This window comes from Ceratina calcarata, unplaced genomic scaffold (assembly GCF_001652005.2).
Source record: "Ceratina calcarata isolate Rehan_Ccalc_2016 unplaced genomic scaffold, ASM165200v1 scaffold586.2, whole genome shotgun sequence".
In the NCBI taxonomy this organism is placed as follows: domain Eukaryota; kingdom Metazoa; phylum Arthropoda; class Insecta; order Hymenoptera; family Apidae; genus Ceratina; species Ceratina calcarata.
Genome location: NW_017177087.1, coordinates 146,455 through 169,359, shown reverse-complemented (window position 1 = coordinate 169,359; position 22,905 = coordinate 146,455). Strand labels below are relative to the sequence as shown.

General features: G+C 37.2%; 4 protein-coding genes across 11 annotated transcripts; 3 read left to right on the top strand and 1 right to left on the bottom strand.

Annotated features, from left to right (window-relative positions):
* Nucleotides 1-175: 175 nt before the first annotated feature.
* On the top strand, nt 176-3,593 carry AMPKalpha (AMP-activated protein kinase alpha subunit). The gene is made up of 10 exons (XM_018032583.2): nt 176-433; nt 834-943; nt 1,023-1,164; nt 1,346-1,584; nt 1,661-1,867; nt 1,928-2,033; nt 2,128-2,462; nt 2,676-2,839; nt 3,013-3,172; nt 3,231-3,593. The coding sequence occupies exons 2-10, from the start codon at nt 841-843 to the stop codon at nt 3,320-3,322; spliced, it is 1,548 nt and encodes a 515-aa protein (XP_017888072.1). The 5' UTR covers nt 176-433; nt 834-840; the 3' UTR covers nt 3,323-3,593.
* Nucleotides 3,594-3,673: 80 nt separating this feature from the next.
* Nucleotides 3,674-7,840, top strand: Crk (Crk proto-oncogene, adaptor protein). Of its 3 annotated transcripts, none has more exons than XM_018032586.2 (4): nt 3,674-4,276; nt 4,714-4,966; nt 5,324-5,679; nt 5,806-7,840. In XM_018032586.2, exons 2-4 carry the CDS (start codon nt 4,932-4,934, stop codon nt 6,282-6,284), a joined length of 870 nt encoding a protein of 289 aa, XP_017888075.1. In that variant the 5' UTR covers nt 3,674-4,276; nt 4,714-4,931; the 3' UTR covers nt 6,285-7,840. The 3 variants fall into 3 exon arrangements, with proteins under 3 accessions (XP_017888075.1, XP_017888074.1, XP_017888076.1); XM_018032585.2 differs by having other exon boundaries at nt 3,674-4,399; XM_018032587.2 differs by having other exon boundaries at nt 3,674-4,544.
* A 2,414-nt stretch (nt 7,841-10,254) lies between these two features.
* Nucleotides 10,255-17,865, top strand: UHRF1 (ubiquitin-like with PHD and ring finger domains 1). 5 transcript variants are annotated; one of them, XM_026817569.1, is made up of 9 exons: nt 10,255-11,286; nt 11,404-11,576; nt 11,681-11,910; nt 12,188-12,801; nt 13,214-13,574; nt 15,702-16,029; nt 16,140-16,332; nt 16,520-16,963; nt 17,288-17,865. In XM_026817569.1, exons 3-9 carry the CDS (start codon nt 11,827-11,829, stop codon nt 17,502-17,504), a joined length of 2,241 nt encoding a protein of 746 aa, XP_026673370.1. In that variant the 5' UTR covers nt 10,255-11,286; nt 11,404-11,576; nt 11,681-11,826; the 3' UTR covers nt 17,505-17,865. The 5 variants fall into 5 exon arrangements, with proteins under 5 accessions (XP_026673370.1, XP_026673373.1, XP_017888057.1 ...); XM_026817572.1 differs by having other exon boundaries at nt 11,279-11,576; nt 11,728-11,910; XM_018032568.2 differs by having other exon boundaries at nt 11,279-11,576.
* A 511-nt stretch (nt 17,866-18,376) lies between these two features.
* LOC108629739 (48 related 3) lies at nt 18,377-22,052 on the bottom strand. 2 transcript variants are annotated; one of them, XM_018032575.2, is made up of 4 exons: nt 21,862-22,052; nt 20,310-20,464; nt 19,967-20,126; nt 18,377-19,830 (listed from the first exon to the last, which is right to left on the bottom strand). In XM_018032575.2, the coding sequence occupies exons 1-4, from the start codon at nt 21,907-21,909 to the stop codon at nt 19,678-19,680; spliced, it is 516 nt and encodes a 171-aa protein (XP_017888064.1). In that variant the 5' UTR covers nt 21,910-22,052; the 3' UTR covers nt 18,377-19,677. The 2 variants fall into 2 exon arrangements, with proteins under 2 accessions (XP_017888064.1, XP_026673390.1); XM_026817589.1 differs by having other exon boundaries at nt 20,310-20,454.
* Between the last annotated feature and the right edge of the window lie 853 nt (nt 22,053-22,905).

The following is a 22,905-nucleotide window of genomic DNA, read 5'->3' as shown; positions in this document are numbered from 1 at the left end:
ATATTGACACTATTATCATGAATATTGTTAATAATAATGCAATAGTTCAATAACAATTTCTAGCCAGAGGAACTCGAAAGAGAGATTGAAATATAATTTTTATTTCTCTTCGAGGCACGTGTAATTTTGTAAAAATTTTATACGTCCCGCCAGTTTAAATATTATAACGATGATACAGCGCAAACTTCTTTGAGAAATTATAACGAAAAGTTTAGTATCTGATTTCTTGCAGATGAATGATAAATCGGAGATAATCAAACAATAAATTCGCTCCCAACGTTTTCTAATCTTCGATTTACGTGATAAATGATCTAGCAGATCACGTTGAAACATCTGTTATAGTTACATCGTTATATGTAGATGCAGATAGTTGCAAGCAATTGTGTCGTGTGGTGGTGGCGGCCAATGTGTCAGAACATGTAAATAGTATCAGGTGATTGAAACTCTTTATCGCCTCACGATTTTCTGTTCCGTTCTCACTTTACGTAGTTCAACGATATAATTTTTGACAACATTTTTGATCATCGTGAAAATTATTATCGATAACGTGATCCGAGTTTTCCGCATCCCGTTTACTTGACCTTGTTTCTCAAATGTTAACAAATTCCACGAGCTTGTGCGATGTAAATAAATAGTCCCATCAAAGTGTTGACAATGAACAATCATTGATCAATTCATTTTATTGTTAGCCATCAATTCATTTTATTATTAGTCATTATCGGAATTCATACTGGTTTCAAAGATTCTGTCTACGTAAGGATTCACCAGTAAATTGATTCGCATGCACTTTCTGTTGTTCCTAATCTACGATTATTTTCATATGTACATCACAGAGGAAAAATGTCTGAGAAAATTCCTTCCAACCAACCTCAGCCTATCGTTAAGATAGGTCATTACACACTTGGGCAAACCTTGGGTGTTGGGACATTTGGCAAAGTTAAAAGTATGTAAATTATTCTTAAATATATCTCATCAATGTAAATACTATTTTAGGAATTAATCATTCATGTTTGCTTCATAAGTCGGAGAACATGTTCTAACAAAACACAAAGTGGCTGTGAAAATCCTGAATCGTCAGAAGATCAAAAGTCTGGATGTAGTCGGGAAGATAAGACGAGAAATTCAAAACCTTAAACTCTTCAGACATCCTCACATTATTAAACTGTAAGTATGGTAAATAGACTGCGGATCTTACGCATTTACAGAAAAATTGTATTCGCAAAAGAAAAATGTATCTATAAGATTCAAGGTATAAGATAAAAATTCATATTAATTTATAATAAATAAAACAAATAATAAAACAAATAGAAAGAGTAATTGCAACTATTATTCTTTTTTCGTCCAGGTATCAAGTGATAAGCACTCCTACAGACATATTTATGATAATGGAATATGTATCAGGTGGAGAATTGTTTGACTACATAGTGAAGCATGGAAAACTGAAGGAGTATGAGGCACGGAGATTCTTTCAACAAATTATATCTGGTGTTGACTATTGTCACAGGCATATGATAGTCCATCGTGACTTAAAGCCAGAGAATCTTCTATTAGATCACAATCTACATGTAAAAATAGCAGACTTTGGTATTAGGACCTTTCAACTTAGATTTTGTAAAATTAAAGAATATAAGACACTTATAAATGAGAGAACGTGTAATAGGTTTGTCAAACATGATGATGGACGGAGAATTCTTACGCACTTCTTGTGGTTCTCCTAATTATGCTGCGCCTGAAGTCATTTCGGGCAAATTGTACGCCGGTCCAGAGGTGGACATCTGGTCGTGCGGAATAATACTTTACGCTCTGCTTTGCGGTACTCTGCCATTTGACGATGAACATGTACCGACGCTATTTCGTAAAATTAAATGTAAGTAAATCTGATACATTAAATAGGTTGTATCTTAGAATATAAATAACATCATTACAGCTGGTGTCTTTCCCATTCCGGAGTACCTGAATAAAACTGTTGTCAGTCTTCTGTGTCACATGCTACAGGTGGATCCGATGAAAAGGGCGACTATCGAGGATATCAAGTACGTTTGATCTTTATCACATTTATTTTACATTATCTGCAATGAAGGATGTTAATATCATACATTTTATAAAACGATTCTCCGTTCGATTTAGGAAACACGAGTGGTTCCAAAAGGATTTACCGTCGTATTTGTTCCCGTCGCCTGTTGAACAAGACTCGTCCGTTATCGATATAGACGCGGTGAACGAGGTTTGCGAAAAGTTCAACGTAAAAGAAGCCGAGGTTCATTCCGCGTTACTCGGCGGCGATCCGCACGATCAATTGGCGATTGCCTATCATCTTATCATAGACAATAAGAGGATCGCGGATGAGGCAGCTAAAGCGGAGTTGAAAGATTTCTACGTGGCTTCTAGCCCGCCGCCCGTTGCCTTCAGTCCGAATGACGCTAGTAGCAGCCCTTTGAGGCCACATCCAGAGAGAATAGCGCGTAAGATTAAATATTTCACTTGTTTTGTAAATTAATAGCAGCATAATGTAAGCATGTTAACAGAACAGTTACATCATTTCCGGTATCGTTCAATTCCGAAAATAAAATTCTGCCACTATAACTTTTACCTCGTAATACAGTGACTTAATGAGAAAACACAAGTCGCGACAGGGGTTGCTAGTACATAATATATTTCACATGAAACAATTGCAGCATATCGAGAGAGGCAAAGTTCTCAAGGAAGCACATCGTCTTCGATGCAGGGACCCCGAGGCACGCCCGTGAAACGAGCTAAATGGCATTTGGGTATTCGCTCACAGTCCAAACCAAACGACATCATGAACGAAGTTTATCGAGCGATGAAAGCTCTTAATTTTGTAAGATTTTACTCTGGAAAACTGACCAATCTTTGTTAGCAAAATGTATGTAGATTGGTAACCATTCCGGTTAAAGTATTTGATAAACAATGGACTAAATCCGATACTACATGCTTGGCTAACAGGGATGTTTTCAGCACCAGCAATGCTTGACATTTCTTTATATGTTTTAGGAATGGAAAATTATGAACGCCTACAGCGTGAGGGTACGCCAGAAGAATAAAATTACAGATAGGTACAGCAAAATGTCGTTGCAACTGTATCAAGTCGATTACAAGAGTTATTTGCTTGACTTCAAATCCTTGTCGAATGAAGAGGAGGATATTGGTCGAGGTAAAAACGAAATAATAGTGAATCTTGTAATTTTACTTATTTCTAAAAATCGTTTTAGATCCCACGCTCCCACCACCTCAAGCAACTGGCCATCATACGATGGAATTCTTTGAAATGTGTGCGGCGTTAATCACGCAACTGGCTCGATAAAATTGCTGCTATATAATGTTATGAATCATCGGTTTCTTTTTTTTAGAAGTATTGGTCATTCCATGTATAATGTGAATATTTTTACGAGTAACGATTGCTCGAGACGAAATAGAGGATCCAGTTTTTGTTAATGGAATACTTGCATCATTTATGGGACGACCTGATGTTTTAACGTCGTTGTTGTATACTTTATACGTATGCGTGTTAATCACACGGCTCATAGGATAAAGGGGGTCAATTTAGAAAGAAAATAAATACAAATCTCGCCAAAGAGGAGGAGAATTAATTATGCAACAACAGTGTAGAAAAATAAATCTATAGAAGTACAAGTAATATTGTTTTAAACCCGATTGTATTTCAATATCTCATCAAACAAAAAAGGGAAAATTAAAACTTGCAGAGACTTGAGAATTTATTTATAGAGGTAGTTGTTGTTTAACTTATTTATTGTGACAAATGGATAATAGATGTTTTGGCGAATTCATTGTTTGGCCCCTTTTTCACTTCGTATATTCCGACAAATATTGTAAAAATATTATAAAAATCCTTCATCCTTCCTTTATAAAAAGTGGTTTGAATTTTATTCATGCTGCTACAACTGATGGCGCTAGGAAAGGTTCATGAAATTCTAAAGTTTCCACTCTGTTCTTTCTACAGTCGGTGAGATCGAGAAACTTGAACGAATACGAATCATTGGTCGATTAGGGTCTCTGTTTTTGTGTCATATAGATTTTAAGCGGAAAATGCTGGCGATTATTTTAACGAGGTTGCAAGCAGTTGCAAGCTCGTAAAGTTTCTCACGAGTAAGCACATTCACAAGTGTACAACGTTAACGTGTTGCATCAGGCGGTGAAGGAGGAGCGTGAACAGAGAGAAAAGGGTGGCGTGTGTGCTTCTCGCGAAGCAACGATATTCGAGACGTGAGGTGATGGTGATATACCCGATAGAGAAGAAGTAAGGGCTCGCTTCTTCATTGAGAACATGTTTGCAGTCGTCGAAACGGATACGCAGCTTCCCACGGGACCCTTCGACGAGTGATTCCGTTTAATGAATCGATCAATGCGATCGAAACGAAAGGTTTTTGAACGCATTACAATTGATACCTATATATGTCATTAATTTATACGAATAGCGCACGTTCTTCCGGATTCGAAGACGGGTCCTTAACACTGGAACGAGTCGGATAGAATTAAAATGATTCGAATCGACGAAAGTTACAAGTGTAATTCTTCCCACATCTTTCCTCCCTTTACGTGCATCAATTCCATTACAAATCAGTCGTAAAATAATTAGTTTTAGAAAAATCGAACTACTTCATGCTGTTGAAATGAATGTATACATTCAAACCCTTTGGAGATCGCTTCGAAAAAAGTGTTATTTCATTATTACAGGATTCGAGAAAAAGAAGGGTGAGGATTTGCGGGAGACTCGCGTTCGGGATTTAAACTTCGGTCCCGGACAAGGGTTCTACTCGCTGCGCCATCGAGGCCCTGTTGCGCTTTTTACTATTCTTTCCGGGTCCTTTTTTCCCCACACGTAGAGGTGTACACACTATTGACTAACAAATAACGATAGTTAACGATCTCGACGGATTAATTTCGATAAAACAATGGCCGCTACCTTCGATCAATATGACAGGTCCAGGTAAATAAAAAATACTCATTATCCCAGTTCAATGAAATATTTGTGCTACGATTTGTGATGATTTCCGGAGAGCTGGGATTTTCTGTGATTTCTGTGGAATGAGTAGCCAAGAGTAACGGTCAGATCCCTGCTGTTTGTGCTATCCACAATTTCTTTGATGTCTGCTCGACCAGCATCTACCTAGACCTAAACAGCAGGGAAGCTGATCCCTACTCTTGCTACATATGTCATACGACAAGTCATAGTATGAATACTTCACAACTAGATCCTTCGTATTAACCTTTACGTATTTATCGTTTATTAATCTATAAATAGTGAATGAAATAATATTTATAACAATCATGTTTTTCATTGTAGTTGGTATTTTGGTGCAATGTCACGGCAGGATGCCTCAGATTTGCTGATGAGCGAAAAAGAGGGAGGCGTATTCTTAGTCCGAGACAGCACGTCGATACATGGGGATTACGTCCTCTGCGTACGAGAGGACAGCAAAGTTAGCCATTATATTATAAATAAGATTCAGCAGGGCGAACAAACGCGCTACAGGATCGGCGACCAAACGTTTCCCGATATCCCTCACCTTCTGGCTTTTTATAAATTACATTACTTGGACACAACGCCGTTGATCAGGCCTGCACCTAAAAAGACTCAGAGGGTGATCGCGAAGTACGATTTCGACGGCAATGACCCGGACGATTTACCATTTAGGAAAGGTTCGTTACGCATTTATTAACGAAAATTATAAGGCTGGGGTAGCCATGCGACACTTCTAACATTTGTCGGTATATTTTTGACGTTTCTTGGTTTTGCTTTGCTCGATTTCATAATTAATTTTGCAGGAGAGATTCTTACGATCGTTTCGAAAGACGAGGAACAATGGTGGACTGCTAGAAACAGCCTTGGTCAACAAGGCTCGGTCCCGGTTCCGTACGTTCAAAAGTACGAGGAGGAGAATCACTCGGTGAACGAGAGCAATTCACGGCCGGACAGCGGCGGTAGTTCAACGATGAACTCAAACTCGGTTCAAGTTCCAGCCTCGCAGATGTCTTTTCCGGAGAGTGGACAAACGGGCACCGGAACCGCGCGCAGATCGAACATCCAGCGAACGTTACCTGCGTTCGCGAAAGTGAAACAAGCCAGGGTACCAAACGCGTACGATAAGACGGCACTGAAGTTGGAAGTCGGCGATGTGATAAAAGTAACAAAGACTAATATAAACGGCCAGTGGGAAGGAGAGCTTCACGGAAAGGTCGGCCACTTCCCGTTCACGCACGTTGAATTCGTGGATGAGACCGGAGAAGACAATCAGGAGATTTAACGCGAGTCTTCCGAGCGCGACGAGCAACGATAAACGTTTACTCGGGGACGTTTTAACCAGGATCGCCATCGACTATTAACTCCTTTGTAACCCTGGACGAGATATCTCCCTAAGTGCTGGCCAATTAACGTTCGTCCCGGAAGACGAAGGGGTTAATAGAAATTAGTGGGAGACGTGAAAGATGGAGTATTCTGCGTAGAAATATATCAGACTTCCTTGTTATTTCTTAACAAAAACTTGAGACACTTCCATTGAAACTAGATCTCGTATGAAAACTGGCAATCCTGATTCCAACGTCGGCGGCTTTAGGTTTACGTTAGCAGCCATCCTATGTACCCGTACACGAAATCGGACTGCTTTCAAATTTTGTACATAATTAAGTAATCGATCATGTGTTTCGCGACGTTCTATCAATCATTTTATGCGCGTAAAATTTATACAAATATTTTTCTAGTCATGAAGTAACAGTGGATCATGCACACGCACACCGTACACCTAATCACTGATCAATGCAGCTTATTTTCGAATCGTATCCATACGAGAATGTGTCGATATTCTGAAAACTTTCCAGCTTAATAAAACAATTGAATGTCCAAATATTTGAAAAATTTGTAGTTTCGATGAAATATATTGAGATTCCTTTACCGAACGAGCTACTTTAAAATTTTTGGTAACGTTGACGTTCTCGTGGGACTGTGCAAAAGACATTCCGTTTCTTTCGTTCTTTTAAACTTTCGTACCGGTACATATCGTGCTGCTTAGCCATAGGTTGTGCCACTAAACGGAACAACAATTTCTACTAGAGTTATTAATTCTATTTAACGACGGATGAGTTAACCATACTACGATTGTAATTATAAATATAAATCACGCTCTAACTATATGTAGTATATTACTATGTAACGTTACGTGTAATTATAAGTTTGCGCGATTGCCTGAGTAAATTTTTTATGAGAGCAGAAAATGTGAATTTATGTTTATGCATATAAGTGAATGGTATTATAGATTATCACGATTGTGTAAGTTGCGCGGATTTACTTGTTAAATATGTAATTATATTAGGTATACAGAGTATCCCGGGAGTATTTAGTTTTGTAAAGAAAAAAAGGAAATCGAATGAGGATAGTTGCAAGTTTGAAGTTCCGCTTCGCGCTATACATATTAGTTTTTTTATCATAAATATTTCACAGTCACGTATGAATCAATTGTACATTATATATCATTAATATATAATTATTACGTAAGTGGAGACTACTCGTGATTTCCCGTAAGGGCAGACACTTTATCGTGAATTTCTTTAAAGATTAAAAGCGAATCAATTCTGTTATACCTTTTCGAGAGACGCTAGTATAAAATATATAGTTATGTATGTATAAATACATTTTAATATATATATATTTACATATTATATATATTTGTATAAATTGTAATTTTATCGTGGTACACCTTGTTCGTTTTCCAATGTTTTTACGGCTATTCATGAAGTTCGGTGTACACCTACTTTGATAGTGAAAATCGGAGGGAAGATCAATAAAAGCATAGATATTTTGGTGTAATTACGCAACATTATTATTTATAATCATTAAAAGAATGTTCTGATATCGTACCAGTTTCATTAGAGATATAGAAGTATTGCCGTTTTAGTCATACAAAATTTGATGTACTCGTAGCTAAATTTTCAAATAACGTTCATTGCATAAATTAAAATTAATTAAATATTGGTGTCGGGAAACAGGAACCGAGAGACATTCGAAATATTATTGTTTTTCGTTTTTTAAACCAATAGCTTAACGAGAAGAAAGAAATAGAGCTTCCAGTGTAAGATTATAAAATTGTATTGGGATGGAAAAGATCTCTTTCCGAAGCAGATAGATTAGATAAAATTGCGAACAGAGCGACAGATGTTTCTAAAGGAAGACGTATTCGCAGAAGCAGATAATAATCGAAGAACGTAAAGAATGGGAATCTACGATGGACTGACTGGGGAAAAGTTTTACAGTTAATCAAGCTCAGGTAAATTGGGCAGATACGCCCTTATAATAAGCTGCCAGTTCTTTACACTTCAATAAGCGATTAAAAAACCGGTGTGTTTAAACTTATAGTTCGCTAAAACTTCGCGTTGTGAAGGAAATTTTCAGAAAAGCATTGTAGCAAGGAATGGAAGGTGTTTGTAAAGAGAAGCATAGTGCATTATGTGCGCAGCAGATGTTCCACGATGAAAGACGGAGGTAGTTCCGGTAATCCGGCAGTATTGTGGAGATGCATAGCAGCAGGCGGAAGAACAGAGTTTATTAAGGGAACAAATACTTACTACGCCGTACAATTTCGTCACTAAGACTGCGGTCATAGAGAAAAGCATAGAATTTATTAACGAAACAATTGATAAAATGAAATATTAGATTGATGTACACGAAATTTTATTGAGTACGACAGACAATTTATGCATTACTTTTACATTTCTAAATATTTATATAATTTCACTACCGATGCATTACATTGCATTATAATTAAAGATAAAAAAGGAAATCGAATGAGGATAGTTGCAAGTTTGAAGTTCCGCTTCGCGCTATACATATTAGTTTTTTTATCATAAATATTTCACAGTCACGTATGAATCAATTGTACATTATATATCATTAATATATAATTATTACGTAAGTGGAGACTACTCGTGATTTCCCGTAAGGGCAGACACTTTATCGTGAATTTCTTTAAAGATTAAAAGCGAATCAATTCTGTTATACCTTTTCGAGAGACGCTAGTATAAAATATATAGTTATGTATGTATAAATACATTTTAATATATATATATTTACATATTATATATATTTGTATAAATTGTAATTTTATCGTGGTACACCTTGTTCGTTTTCCAATGTTTTTACGGCTATTCATGAAGTTCGGTGTACACCTACTTTGATAGTGAAAATCGGAGGGAAGATCAATAAAAGCATAGATATTTTGGTGTAATTACGCAACATTATTATTTATAATCATTAAAAGAATGTTCTGATATCGTACCAGTTTCATTAGAGATATAGAAGTATTGCCGTTTTAGTCATACAAAATTTGATGTACTCGTAGCTAAATTTTCAAATAACGTTCATTGCATAAATTAAAATTAATTAAATATTGGTGTCGGGAAACAGGAACCGAGAGACATTCGAAATATTATTGTTTTTCGTTTTTTAAACCAATAGCTTAACGAGAAGAAAGAAATAGAGCTTCCAGTGTAAGATTATAAAATTGTATTGGGATGGAAAAGATCTCTTTCCGAAGCAGATAGATTAGATAAAATTGCGAACAGAGCGACAGATGTTTCTAAAGGAAGACGTATTCGCAGAAGCAGATAATAATCGAAGAACGTAAAGAATGGGAATCTACGATGGACTGACTGGGGAAAAGTTTTACAGTTAATCAAGCTCAGGTAAATTGGGCAGATACGCCCTTATAATAAGCTGCCAGTTCTTTACACTTCAATAAGCGATTAAAAAACCGGTGTGTTTAAACTTATAGTTCGCTAAAACTTCGCGTTGTGAAGGAAATTTTCAGAAAAGCATTGTAGCAAGGAATGGAAGGTGTTTGTAAAGAGAAGCATAGTGCATTATGTGCGCAGCAGATGTTCCACGATGAAAGACGGAGGTAGTTCCGGTAATCCGGCAGTATTGTGGAGATGCATAGCAGCAGGCGGAAGAACAGAGTTTATTAAGGGAACAAATACTTACTACGCCGTACAATTTCGTCACTAAGACTGCGGTCATAGAGAAAAGCATAGAATTTATTAACGAAACAATTGATAAAATGAAATATTAGATTGATGTACACGAAATTTTATTGAGTACGACAGACAATTTATGCATTACTTTTACATTTCTAAATATTTATATAATTTCACTACCGATGCATTACATTGCATTATAATTAAAGATTCGTTACAAACGACTAGGAAAAATGAAACTTACAATTTGATAGTTTAATTAAGTATAATTCTGTAATAAAATTAAAGGAAATTGTGGAATGTATTAAATATTTTGATTCAGAAAGATCTGAAGTTAATAATATCCTGAAATAGAATTTATATGAATAGAAGGGCTTTATGTGAATAGTGGGCTGCTTGAGTGATACCCGTTTTGCAAGTAAATAAATTGTCCTTCGTATTGATACCGAGAAGATACTCGGTGATATCGAATAGAAGCATCAACCGATAGATAATGAATTTTCTGTTTACGTGCGATTAAATCCATTTAAAATTCTGACATTGCTAGTATTTACAGGATTATGGATATAAGAATCAAATAAGAATGTATCGAGCTGATATACGTGATCAGTTACTCGTAGATTTTAAGAATATTCAGAAATTGTTATTTTATATTTGCGACCAATTTTGTTATTGCTTACCTACTGCTTTATAATATTGCGTTATTACACTGGAATCTGTTTTTATTTCTGTTTCTACCCAATATCACCAGACAAATACACATGAGGAAAAGACGAAATAAAACACACTGATAACTTCATAATTGTTAATTACGATTAGAGACCCTCGATAAATATGATTGAATTGAAGATTAATTTCAACGTGTACCAAATGGGAGTAAAACGAACGAAAAATACTCTATTCCCTTGTAAGGAATATTAGAATAATATATCAATATCGCAAAAAATAACGTGATATTCACCTGCGCCGTTTCGTGGTAACGTTAAATTTAAGGATTTATTACTTTCGCTTTCATTCATCACTGAACGCATCATTCAGATCGCAGTTTTGAAAAAATAATTGCATAACAGAGAAGAGTGTGCGTACTGTCTAACCACCATTTTCCATTTATTTTCATTTGCTTTTAACACATTCCCTTCAAGAAATTATTCTTCCACGCATTCCTGGTCTCCTGCTTGGTTCAACGACCGGTAAGCAACGGTTCGATTTAAATAAACGGTTTGAACAGCACAAAAGAAACAATCCAACGGAAATCGCCAACCAAAGAAAAAGCCGCGTATATACGTAAGTGCCCGTGACCGTGACTGCTCGTGGGAAACTAATCGTGAAAGAGTGTCTATTGTTATACACTCCGTGTAGAAAATATATATGCGATCTAGAACTAGAAGATCTAAACTCCAGGTGCCAGGTGCGGCGAAGGGTTCGGGGCGCACGAAGAGCAGGCGGCGCGTCTTCCCGCCAAATTTCTCTCACAGACCGCTTGATCACATAACTGCCAGCAACAAGTAGTAAGCCAGGTCGCAGTTGCCTTTGAACCGTGAAGGAGCATGAAGGAGTCAAGTCCGTAAAATCGGGTGAGTTTACGTGATTTACGTTCGTTAATATTACGTTTAATTACTGAGTGGAATTCATTTGCTGTTATGAATTTAATTATATTCCTTACTGTTTGAGCACGTAGATTACCGCCGCAAATTACCACTACCACAATTCACTTCCATACATCAGATACCAGAGACCAGACCCGAGTGACCCGACACACCTGTACATCAGACACAGCTCATAGGACAGTACTTTGGAATCGTCGAGCGAAACAAACTCATCAGAATGTATATCAAAATCAGGACAGGGTACAGCACGGAAGATGTGCTAATAAAAATCTCGAAAACAGCATCAGTAAAATACTTAAAGGTACTTCAATTAAAAGTAATTCTCAATTGGAAAGAACGATCAGTTTATAGTTGCTTAATCATTACTGGTAACGTTCACCAGCACATTCACCATTTTCGCACATTCTCTTTTCTTATAAATGCACCGAAATCCGCTGTCTAGTCATCACCATATATAGGATATTTAAGTATGAAAGTGCCACGTTTACAAGTTCTAACAGTTTTTGTTTCATATTTTATGCACAACACAAGTATGGTAGTTGTAATGGTTTAACTAATCAATCTCCGTTGCCTTTCAGGATCTAATTAAATACGAGTTAGACATAGAGCCGGAGTTGCAAAAACTGTTCTTCCGTGGAAAACAATTAGAGAACAATTACAAACTGTACGATTATAATGTTAACATGAATGATGTGATCTTGCTCGCGGTGAAGGCAACAGAGGAAGAGAGTAAGGAGGAAGTGCTCGTCTCAAGCTCAAGTACCAGCAGCAGCACTGCTAACTCTAACAAGTCCGGAGGAGAAGCTGGGGAAAAACTGAAAGAGGAACGTTTCGATGTGTCCAGCAGTTTGTACTACAAGTCTGGTGACGCAGTCGATTGCCTTGACTTCACACAGGGGGCCTGGTTCGAAGCGATCATATTGAAAGTATTTGAAAAGGATAAAAAATATGTTTACAACGTTCATTGGGAATTCGACGAAAAAGACACGCCCTTCGACGTGCCCGAAACATCGATAAGGCCACGAGCGACGAAGTTACTACAGTCAGAAGACTGGACAATCGGGCAGCGGGTCATGATTAATTATAATGTGGATAAACCAAAAGAAATTGGACTGTGGTATGACTTCACAATATCGAACATTCATAAAAAGAGGAAGAAATGCGAACTCACCGGAACCTTGCACATCGGGAGGTAAGTTCTACTGTTATTGAGTGCATTATAGAGTCCAATAAGGAGAACCCCACAAAGAGGGTTAAAAGTTAAGGACTCGTTTTTGGACGTAGCTGTCAATGCTCAATAGTTATTGAAAAAAATGTCTATTAATGTTCCGATGCCCGCCATAGCCTAATCTTAATGAGTGACGTGCTGGACTGCAAACCCGTCATTACCAGGTTCAAATCCTCGAGGCTTCTGAATTTTTTTTCATTTCTTAGAGTTAAATTTTTTGTTCCTTGCTTTTAAAAGTGAATTTAATTTAATTTTTATTCATTTATTTATTTATTTATTTATTATTCTTAATACTAATTATATATATTACTATTGTATAACAATTTTTTTTTAGAGAGAGACACTTCATATTAATTGTATATTGTATTTTTTATAGCGATCAACCAAGATGTCTCGAGAACCAGACAGTGATGACCAAAGAAGGGGTATATGCGATCGAGGAACCGAAGCTTTTAAAGGATAGAACATCTGAGGACGAGAAACGTTTCACGAGTAACGGAACACGGAGACGTACGCAGGCTTCTTGCGAGGCATGCTTGGACAACCCCCACGAAGACTGCAAAGAGTGCGGGTGTAAAATATGTGCCGGCAAACACGATGAACACAATCTGTTGTTGTGTGATGAGTGCAACGCGGGTTACCATATAAGCTGTCTAACGCCACCGTTGACGTCCATACCGGAAGCGGATTATTGGTACTGCCCAAACTGTAAAAACGACGAGAATGAAATCGTCAAGGTGAGTATAATTCAACAATTTTCTTTGGCAAACTGGGGCTTGGTTACCGAGATATTAACGAAAAACACGGTCCAATGAGAGCGCTCGGTTGGCGCGAACTCCGATTCAGACCCGGACGTCTTGGCCTTTGACGCGCGAACAAGCGCTCCTCTCAGTACGAACCATTTAAAAAAAAATAACGAATAATAAACTACATAAATGACAGTGCAAGGAAATTGTTCATTCTTTATTGTGAATAACAATTAATACACTTAATCGTTATTCAAATGGAATGTATGGGGAAAAGAGGAATTCAGTAAGATAAATGAGAAATTAAAAAGTCGCAGCGAACATTGAATTTAAAAAAACTGCAAACATAGTACAGATTGGACTTACCCATTAATCCGCAAGTGTACCTGCTCCGAGGAACATGGGTCACGGTCAGTGACTCAGCGTAGCGATTCTTGCTGCTCGCAGGTAGATCAGATGGTCGGCTACAACTTATCTTCGGACCAGAGATTAAACTCCTTAATGACGTTTCACTAGACTACCACCGTCACTTTTCACTTGCAAATTTTCGGACATTTACACTGTTGCTCCTGCATTCTAACATTAAACATCTACGAAAGGAAGCGATTGTTTTTCATTTATATAACGAACTTAACTACACCATTGTCACTTTTCATTTAAAACATTTTATACACTTCTGCACTGTAACATGAAACGTCTCCGAAAGAAACCGATTGTTTTTCATTCATAAAATGAACTTCAATGCACGTTCACTGTCCGCATGGCACGTGGACTAAACGATGTGCGAAGGGCGCGACTCGATCGGGATGGCGCTCTTTGTATCGACATCGGTGAATAATCATCTCCGCGTTCCCTTAACGATAGACGAACACCCGGATCATCTCGTAATAGTCTCCGTTGGATTTTTCAGGCTCCATCGTTGAGTTGAGGTGCACGATTTGATATCTTCTGATCCGTGTCTTACAATTTTTCTTCGGGAAAATTTTCCCCACTTGATGGCCAAATTCGTTAGTGAAAATGTGTTCAGCATCGTTGGAAGAAACCCAACTTTCGATTCTTTGCCATATCTACAATATATCCCACGTGTAAAACAGTTGATATCTCCGCGACTCGCAGCTATCAACCGTCGACGCCTGGATTGCCATTTGTCGTACCCGTAGACACATTGTATGGAGTTAAAAACCGTACCATAAATCGTACGGAAAAACTTTCGTCAGCTAATTCTTTTCAATTTCCCTTAAAAATACGTGCAACTAGTTGAACGCGTGAAGCACGAAGGGAAATCGAGAAGAATAAGCTGACGAAAGTTCTTCCATACGACTTATGGCACGGCTTTTATCAGGATACAATGTGCCTACGGCTATGACAAATGACCATCCAGGCGTCGACGGTTGGTAGCTGCAAGTCGCGGAGATATCAACTGTTTTACATGTGGGATATGTTGTAAATATGGCAAGGAATCGAAGGTTGGGTTTCTTCCAACAATGCTAAGCACATTTTCACTAACGAATTTGGCTATCGAGTGGGGAAAATTCTCCCGTCGGGAAATTGTAAGACACAAATCAGGCAATATCAAATCGTGTACCTCAATTCAACGATGGAGCCTGAAAAATTCAACGGAGACTATTACGAGATGATCCCGGTGTTCATTTCCTATCCCATTTTTTAAATGAGAAGTGACAGTGATGTAGTGAAGTTCGTTGTATGAATGAAAAACAATCGGTTCCTTTCAAAGATGTTTAGTGTTAGAGTGTAGGAGCAACAGTGTAAGTGTCCGAAAATTTGCAAGTGAAAAGTGACGGTGGTAGTCTAGTGAAACGTCATTAAGGAGTTCAATCCTTGGACCGAAGATAAGATATGGATGACCTGCGAGCGGTAAGGATCAGTACGCTGACTCACTGACCGTGACCCATCATCCACTTGCGGATTAATGGGTAAATCCAATCTGTACTATTTTTGCAGTTCTTCTAAATTCAATGTTCGCAGCAACTTTTTAATTTCTCATTTATATTACTGAATTCAAATTATTCAGAATGACTCTCCCACTCTGCCATTTCCGGCTCTACCAACCTTTCTGGGACACCTTGTATGCTATACATAATGACCTTTTGCTTGAAGGTGGGAGATAAATTGAAACCAAGCAAGAGGATAATCCGTACTTCCACCAAGGATTGGGGGAATGGAATGGCATGCGCGAAACGTTCGAAAGAATGCAGCATTGTCGATCCGCCTCACCGTGGGCCTGTTCCAGGAATCGAAGTTGGGATGACTTGGATGTTCCGATTACAGGTATCTGAAGCCGGAGTACACAGGCCACCTGTATCCGGAATTCACGGAAGAGAGTCAGACTGTGCGTATTCTATCGTGCTGTCTGGTGGCTATGAAGACGACGTTGACAACGGAGAAGAATTCATATACACTGGTTCCGGAGGCAGGGATTTATCCGGTAAGATATTTGATTGTAAAAAAAATTTGAAACGTCTAGCGCGGCACATCTTTCCATCGTGAGTGATTAAATGAGAAGTTTCTAACTCATCAATGGTTTCGTTTGTTAAGGTAATAAAAGGACAGCTGAACAAAGCTGTGATCAAACATTAACTAGAATGAACAGAGCGTTGGCATTAAATTGCAACGCGGAGCTGAACGAGGAAGGTGCCATTGCTAAAGATTGGAGAAAAGGCATACCGGTGAGAGTTGTGAGAAATTACAAACTTAAAGACAGTATTTACGCGCCAAAGAAAGGTAATAGGTATGTCAATCTTTATTTTATGAGAAAGTTTTTCAATTGCAATCAGTGAAATTCTTATAAACGCAAGTAAATATCGATACTTTCGTATGCGAATATTTTTAGTTTTAACATGTTCGTACTGCGTTCTATTATTTATTTCGATCAGTAATTTGTAAGTATTATAAAAATATTTTTATTATTATTTCAGATACGATGGTATTTACAAGGTAGTAAAGTACTATCCTGAAAAGGGTAAGAGTGGCTTTCGAGTGTGGAGATACCTGTTACGAAGGGATGATCCAGCACCCGCACCCTGGACCAAAGAGGGTAAAAAGCGAATAGCCTCTCTAGGTCTGAAGTTGGTGTACCCCGATGGATACTTAGAAGCGATGGTGAAGAACAAGGAACAAGCCGGTAGCAGTATGAAACGAGCCTTTGATAATGATTCGGAAGAGGAAAACAAAAAACCAGCGAATAAGAAACAGAAAACAGGCGGTAACTCAGAAGACGAAGAACCGACGAGCTGTTACCAGTTAGAAGACGAAGTGGTGAAACATATCGAAGCTGACACCGTGAATCAGAAACTTTGGGCCGAGTGCCGTGAGGTTGTTCCTAAAGGGAAGCCAGTGTTTTTGGAGAAAGTTTTCGAAACGTACGGTATCACTTCTTAAAACAAACTAATAAATTTTCATCCATTGAATTTTTGCTCTAGTGGAATCATATGAACTTTGAAATAGAATCATATTACACGATTTTTCAAATAGTATGCAAGTACTTGCCGATAGAACTGTATAGAATTACTTTTGAAATATAATTGCTGTCAACTTTCTCTCGAAATAACCGAAGAACCGTTGATTTGCACAGTCTATTCTCCATTTAATAAAGTGATATTATAATTATAAAAAATTACAATTCTCATTATAATTTCTGCTTACATTCGATAGTTTAGTAACTCGTGATTAATTTTTAATTACAGATTCACCTGTCCTTGTTGTCTGGAGCTAGTCTACAAACCGATAACGACTCCTTGCAGGCACAACATCTGCATCGCGTGTATAAAACGGAGCTTTTCATCGGGCGTTTATTGCTGTCCATCCTGCCGCTACGAATTGGATGAAGATGGTAATTTTGTAGTTAATGAATTGTTATCGTCCACTCTATTGTTATTGTACCCAGGGTACGGTAGCACATAAAATATAAAATACTAGACAAGTTTCTGAAAGAGAGAGAGAGAGAGAGAGAGAGAGAGAGAGAGAGAGATTAAATCAGGAGTACAATGTCTCATAAAATGAGAAGTAAATTATATATGCAAGATTTTACTGAATTTTATCTTGTGATCAGGTAAGGACGCAGGACAGCTCAATGTTTTTTAACTTTTTTATTTTATTTGATCGAGATTAAAGTTAAAAAATCATTGGAACTGTACTTTCACGTTATTCGTTATTTATGTAATCAATCATAGGACAAATTTTATTTGTGCTAGTTACAAGGCATAAAAGAAATGTGATCATAGTTAATTAGAAAGTTGTATTTATTAAACGTACATTATATGAAGCTGTGTTTCTATTTTTAAAATTTCATCCATTGTCCTTTGTAATTCCATCATTATTCCGCTAACATCCAAGCAGACTTTTTGCAAAACCATCAACTTTGACAATTTGTGCAGTCATTCTAAAATTTCACTTATTTCCGTGGTGGACAAATTTATTATCGTTGAAACGAAACGCTCGGATTGACCATTCGAAACCACAAACGCGGTCTTCTCTATAGAGTCGAGTACAACGGAATTTGATAAAAACTCGAGGCCGTATCCTACACAGTAAAAGATTTCCTCCTGCCTAAACAATTGATCTGACCCTCGATTAAACGGAGCGGATAACGATCTTTAACGGGGATTCTATTCAGCACACGAAAATTTATGCACATACGATTTTGCCGGTTTTTTTTGACATCATTTATCATAACTTATTCCGTTTGGAGATAATCTGTAGGGATGATAATTGACCACCTTATCCTCCTTCAGGTTGAACAGCATCCGTTTGCGAGTCTTCCATCCTTTTTGTCTCCAGGCAGTCCAAGGATTGATCATTTAGTTATGTGGTCAAGGATCGTGAAATAAAAATGGCAAGAATCGTTTTCATTCATTTATTAATCGAAAGTTTTCCGGACATCCTCGGTGCGATTACCACTAAAAAGAGCGATTACCTGTCCCAGTGATTACACGGGCGCTGCCGCTCTCTAATAATATCTCCTCGGTAGCACAAATAATACATTAACTGTATAAAACTAAATTAATATATGCAAAAAATAATTGCGTTTCGTGAAAGTTTTTGCGATATTTATTAAAAAATGTAATGAACAGCGACATGTTAATTATTACAATTTACAAAATGAAGCAATAAATCTAGAAGGAGCATTGAAATATAGGAATGTCCTTTTAACAGACGTGTAGCCACGTGATAGTTCAAGCACGTTTTCCTTCTCCATTAACATTTTGATTAAAGAATTCAATGAAAAGCTGTCTTATCAGGGAGAGAATAGAGAGGTAAATGTTACTGTTTATAGGTCTTATATTTAAGTGTAATTATAATATATATAATAAGCAGATTTATACATAAATTATGGAAGACACAGATTTTTGTCCTTATCCCGTAAAATCACATAGACATTAACAATAAGCGTTAGTTAACGTCCTTCTTTTTTTATATGACTTCTGTCTTAGAGGCCCGATGCTACTTATCACCGTGAGGCTCGTTAAAGAACAAGTGTTTATTATAATTAATTATAATCTATACGTTGAGAAGTAAAACGTTTCATTAAATTATTATGTCTCCATAATAGATATTTCGCAGAGAAATGATCGATAAAACGATTTATAGTAAATCAGATTTTTAGAAATGTACATTTCTGTGTTAAGATATATTAAGAGACTTTTGTGTTACGATCATTTGAATGCATGTATGCTACTTGAAGTGAAATGAAGGTTTCGTTTGACTTTCCGAAATAATAAGAGGAACATATAAAATATGTTTTGATCACATACATTTGTTCTAAGAGTTATAACGATAAAACGAATTCAAAAGTCAATATTTGTACTAAAATACCAAAAACGGTACGAAAACACAGGATGATCCTAAATGTAGCTATCCGAATATGTCTTTTATTCGTGATGGGAAAAATAGTTTTAATTTTAATACTGTATATCGAATTGAGATAACATAATCGTTAAATGCCTGATTTTAAATAATCTCAAATCAATTGTACATTGAATGATTCCATTGAAAGTAATCGCTACTGGTTTCATTGATGTTTCATCTGTTGCAATTCCATACACGGATTTCCATTCACATTTCCCCATTCCCGAATTTAATTCGGCAAGTAATATTCCCTCGGTATGTATTCTTGCTTCGGACTGCTCGGTTCGATTCCGAGCAGCTCTCCCATAAAAGCGATGTAGGTGATAGCTAAACGCAATGTTTCGATCCTTGAAAGTCGCTTCTCGTACGCGAAGGTCGGTACCTGAAGAATCAAACATCGCAGAACTTTGTTAAACGATTTACTCTTGTTAAATTCTTTCCCTTGGTACAATACGTGTTGAATAATTCTTATTTGACCCTGATGAGGAGAAAATTGAAGTTTTTAGAAACGAACTCACTTTCCTACGTAATTTATCGAAGGCTTCGTTCAGATTAAACATCCTACGCCTCTCCCGAATATTCGCTGCTCTCCTCTGTGAAACCGTGGCCACGCGACGCCTTGGCTTTTTCGTAGTTGACGATGGAACATTCGGAGATCTGCCATTAGGCGTATAACGACTGAAATTATTTTCGAAGATATATTAGTCACATTGTTTCCAAGTAGGTGCGAAGAGACCAAATGATTTCAAAGAAGCGAAGTACACCTAACTCTCCTTTTGGTCTCAAAGAAATTAAGTACGCCTGTTTCTCTTTTTACATCGTTTAGAACTTATTTTAAAGGATATCGGAATTTCGAATTACCTTTGATGTAACAACGCACAGGGTTGTCTGTACAATCCGTGTTCGTTCATGTGGGTGTGTGAGGGTGGCGGTGCTTGATATAACACAGAACTGTCCCACATGGGATAACTTCCTAGTTCGCCGCTGACGTATTGCGACATATCCGCTGTAATTACCTATTTCATTTACTTTTACTCACATCTCATCTTCTTTTATTCATTTTATCAACACGAAGGTGAATGTACCGACTTCTGTTCACGTCCTAATCTCCACTTACTCGCTTATGTCTCTATCATTTTAAAATAACACAAAATGATAGAAGGACAGTGAGCAGAAATTGAGACATTTACCTTAAGGTTGCTCTGGCTAGAAGTTACAATAGTGATTCATGTTTGTAATTTTGTAAATAAATAGTTATACATACAGAAGTTCTGTTAGGAAATTCAAAAGCTCGTCTTGGAGTTACAGTGATTCCTATTAACATTCGAACTTTCTAATATTGGATCAAATGATTTAATTTTCTCTGGGATGTTAGAAAGCTTAGTTTATTACGTATAATGTGAAATAAGAGATTTAAGAAAACAGCTATTCATCGAAGTTCCGAATAAAAAAAATAAAGAACATGATTTTTAGTTTGTTTATTAGGATTTCTAACAAAAATTTGAAACCTCGGTCGTAGACCTACGTATGATGCTTTTCTGAATTGAAAGGTTCCAGAAATGTTACAGGTGTTCTATTAACACGACTGATATTTGTTTTTATTTGTTTTGCATAGAAGATGTATAAATATTCCACGTTTTTTTTTTCAATTTAGTATCACGGTTAAAAGCAATGCAAATCACAACTTGGTTGAAAATGACTTACACCGTAATTTTAGAGCTAATACATACAGGCCAGAATTCCATCTTTCCTGATCCCAAAAAAATAGACAATAGATAATTTTTCATGAAGATAGGCAATCGACGACGAGACTGGCAGTTGCCGTTGCTGTTGTCGTTGTCGAGTCTAGCAGTTGTCGACGAGACTCGAAGAGAGGCAGACGTGTTAATTTATTTTTCATTTATAGTAAAGTCTAATTGCCCGTTAAGAAGTCGCTCGTTCATGGCTTAAAATCAACTTTATTTTGTGTCTTCTTTGCATTTAAGATCCCAAATATATTATAGAATAAAAAAATGCACTTTATTTAGAACACGCATAACTTCGTACGGAGATTCTACATGTAGTCAGAACAACCTTAATAGCAATTTGGATAAGTGAATATTTTAACTCGAATGATGATTAACGTTAAGATTAACACGTCCGCGGCGGGTGTTGAATTTATTGTCATCACCGTAGGGCGACTTCGTTTTTCGTACTTTCTCAACAATTTTACATCTGATCCTCCTTTTACAACGTGAAACCGTATAGAGTAAAAAAAATCGTGAAAATACCGATTAGCAGAACTTTGAATAAATCGTGTTAACTTTAAAATTGTATTAAAAAATACGGTGTAAAAAGAGGGTCAGGTGGCGGATTCCATCCAGTGGTTCAGCCCGTCGTGAACATGTTAAAATTGATAAATTTTAATACCCACTGGTGCTTGATTTCCATTGATCTCCCAGAGCGGTTCGGTGTAGCTCATATCCCGGTTTCTGTCCAGCGGCGAACGGCGAAGGACCACTTCCTTGCGATTGTCAGTTGAAAAAAAAAAAGATTCGCGATTACACGAGCGAAACGGACGAGCCTTCTGTCACGAGCGTACACTCTTCTGGATTCTGGAGGATGCCGATGACACCCCCGGGCCAGGGAAACGAGCTCCCGCGGTTCGATTAATACCAAACACGCCCCTTCCGCAAAACAACCCCTTCCTCGAAAAGTCAGTATCACGGTCCCAGTTTCCATTGGAGGATCTTGCCACTAGCTACCCTTAACAGAATCAGCTCATTGGCTGAAGGGTGGAGCCTTCGAAACCACCCTCACGGTTTCCTCGATTCCAGGGAAGGGTTGCGTCGGGATTATCGACCGTGGAATGTTAAAGATGGGTAAACTGTTTATTCAAACCATTTTTTCTAAACGTATATTTTGCGTACTTTTATTTCTGTGGATTTCGGGAGGAAGAAACATTTATATATTTAGTTACATCATTTTATTGTACTAAGTAATTTTCACAATCTTCAAAAGCTTCGATTCATTTTGACAATAAGTTTCAAATGAAATTCGAAGTGATTCGAATATTTAATCTTGTGATAGATTCGAAGTGTGTCGAATTCTATTACTATTCGTGGGTTGGATTCCTTAAGGATGTATTGGCTATACAGTCAATTCCAAGAGTTTATGCACTTTAAAAACGCATTTTTTAAACAGAAATCAAACGTCGGAAGAACATTGCTAATAATAAACAACAAAAAAAAATTTTCGATTTTTCCGAGATTTTTCCAAGGGGTACACCTTCAATTTCTTCCAAATTTTCGTTTTTTGCCAATAACTCCTAAACCGTTGGACTTACGGGAAAATTGTATACGACCTTTCTTGTAGAGGACGACGAGATCTACAATTTCTGTATAAAAGTTTTTCGGTAGCATCAATAGTTAACGAGTAATTCGCAGAAAACTGTTTTTTCGTTTTTCGTTAATAACTC

Coding starts and splice junctions, on each gene's coding strand:
- AMPKalpha (XM_018032583.2), top strand. CDS start 841: ATGTCTGAGAAAATTCCTTCCAACCAACCTCAGCCTATCGTTAAGATA. Junction 1,585..1,660: donor TGTAAAAATAGCAGACTTTG/GTATTAGGACCT, acceptor AACGTGTAATAG/GTTTGTCAAACATGATGATG. Junction 2,463..2,675: donor ACATCCAGAGAGAATAGCGC/GTAAGATTAAAT, acceptor AAACAATTGCAG/CATATCGAGAGAGGCAAAGT.
- Crk (XM_018032586.2), top strand. CDS start 4,932: ATGGCCGCTACCTTCGATCAATATGACAGGTCCAG. Junction 4,967..5,323: donor GATCAATATGACAGGTCCAG/GTAAATAAAAAA, acceptor TTTTCATTGTAG/TTGGTATTTTGGTGCAATGT. Junction 5,680..5,805: donor CGATTTACCATTTAGGAAAG/GTTCGTTACGCA, acceptor TTAATTTTGCAG/GAGAGATTCTTACGATCGTT.
- UHRF1 (XM_026817569.1), top strand. CDS start 11,827: ATGTATATCAAAATCAGGACAGGGTACAGCACGGAAGATGTGCTAATA. Junction 16,333..16,519: donor GCGCCAAAGAAAGGTAATAG/GTATGTCAATCT, acceptor TTATTATTTCAG/ATACGATGGTATTTACAAGG. Junction 16,964..17,287: donor TTGGAGAAAGTTTTCGAAAC/GTACGGTATCAC, acceptor TTTTAATTACAG/ATTCACCTGTCCTTGTTGTC.
- LOC108629739 (XM_018032575.2), bottom strand. CDS start 21,909: ATGAGCTACACCGAACCGCTCTGGGAGATCAATGGAAATCAAGCACCA. Junction 20,465..21,861: donor TCAATGGAAATCAAGCACCA/GTGGGTATTAAA, acceptor TAAATGAAATAG/GTAATTACAGCGGATATGTC. Junction 20,127..20,309: donor TGTGCGTTGTTACATCAAAG/GTAATTCGAAAT, acceptor AAATAATTTCAG/TCGTTATACGCCTAATGGCA.